The 1,153-nt window shown below is 61.1% G+C and overlaps 1 protein-coding gene across 1 annotated transcript; it reads left to right on the top strand.

Moving 5' to 3' along the window:
- The first annotated feature begins 56 nt into the window (after positions 1-56).
- Positions 57-743, top strand: LOC114072980 (ATP-binding cassette sub-family F member 1-like). The gene is made up of 3 exons (XM_027910787.1): positions 57-187; positions 301-373; positions 567-743. Exons 1-3 carry the CDS (start codon positions 68-70, stop codon positions 731-733), a joined length of 360 nt encoding a protein of 119 aa, XP_027766588.1. The 5' UTR covers positions 57-67; the 3' UTR covers positions 734-743.
- The last annotated feature ends 410 nt before the right edge of the window (positions 744-1,153 follow it).

Here is a 1,153-nt window from a genome sequence, read left to right as displayed (position 1 = left end):
GTAAAAGGGGGCGTGGTTTGATAAAGGATTGCGTTAAAGGGGTGGGGTTAGAGGGGAATGGGGGTGGATGCGTATCAAGGGGTGGGCGTGGCTTCCCAATCTAAGCCCCTCCTTCCCCCCAGGCGGGCAGAAGGCCCGGGTGGTCTTCGCCGAGCTGGCCTGTCGGGAGCCCGACGTGCTCATCCTGGTGAGTGGGGGGCGTGGCTGATGGGGGCTGGGGGCGTGGCTAATGCGGCCGGGGGGCGTGGCCAAGGCTCCCTTGGATCCCAAATTTCTTTTCCTTCCCCCCCCTCCCCTCAGGACGAGCCCACCAACAACCTGGACATCGAGTCCATCGACGCCTTGGCCGACGCCATCAACGACTACAAGGGGGGTGAGTCAGAGATTTTTGGGGGAGGGGAGGGGCGTTGTGACATCATGATGATGTCACTGATGACATCACAGGGGTGGTGATGATGATGATGTCATCACCAAGCGCCGGGGCTGTGGGCGGGGATACGGGGGGGGGGGGCGTGGCTTGGCTCGTGAGGCCATGACGTCGCCGTGACGTCACCGTGACGTCACAGCGGTGATCGTGGTGAGCCACGACGCCCGGCTCATCACCGAGACCAACTGCCAGCTGTGGGTGGTGGAGGAGCAAGGGCTGAGCCAGATCGACGGCGACTTCGACGACTACAAGAGGGAGGTGCTGGAGGCGCTGGGAGAGGTCGTGGTGCACCGGCCCCGCGAGTGAGGGGGGCTCGTGGCGGGCGGGGGGTCCTGCAGGACCCTTTAGATCCCAGGGAAGGTCCTACCGGACCTTCCCTGGGATCTAAAGGGCCCTGCAGGACCTTACTCGGGAATAAAAAGGGCGCTGGAGCAACGCCGGGATGTGGTGGAAGTGTTTTGGGAACGTCCCCGGTACAGCCCTCTCAAAATCCCAAAAATTTCGTGGGTCCCGGAATTCCCTCCCTCCCCTTATTGCCCCAAAGTTCCCGCCCTTGGGAGATCCCCAAATTTCCCTCAGGAGGTGCAAAAGTTGCCTCGGGAGATGCAGGAATTCCCTCAGAGGGGATATCTCCAAATTTCCCTCAGGGGATCCCAAATTTCCCTCGGGGGATCCCCAAATTTTCCTCAGGAGATGCAGAAATTCCCTCAGAGGGGATATTTCTAA

This window comes from Empidonax traillii, unplaced genomic scaffold (genome assembly GCF_003031625.1).
Source record: "Empidonax traillii isolate 1590-97213 ecotype Southwest subspecies unplaced genomic scaffold, ASM303162v1 scaffold4732:size9271, whole genome shotgun sequence".
Classification (NCBI taxonomy): domain Eukaryota; kingdom Metazoa; phylum Chordata; class Aves; order Passeriformes; family Tyrannidae; genus Empidonax; species Empidonax traillii.
This window is presented reverse-complemented; position numbering and strand designations above follow the sequence as displayed.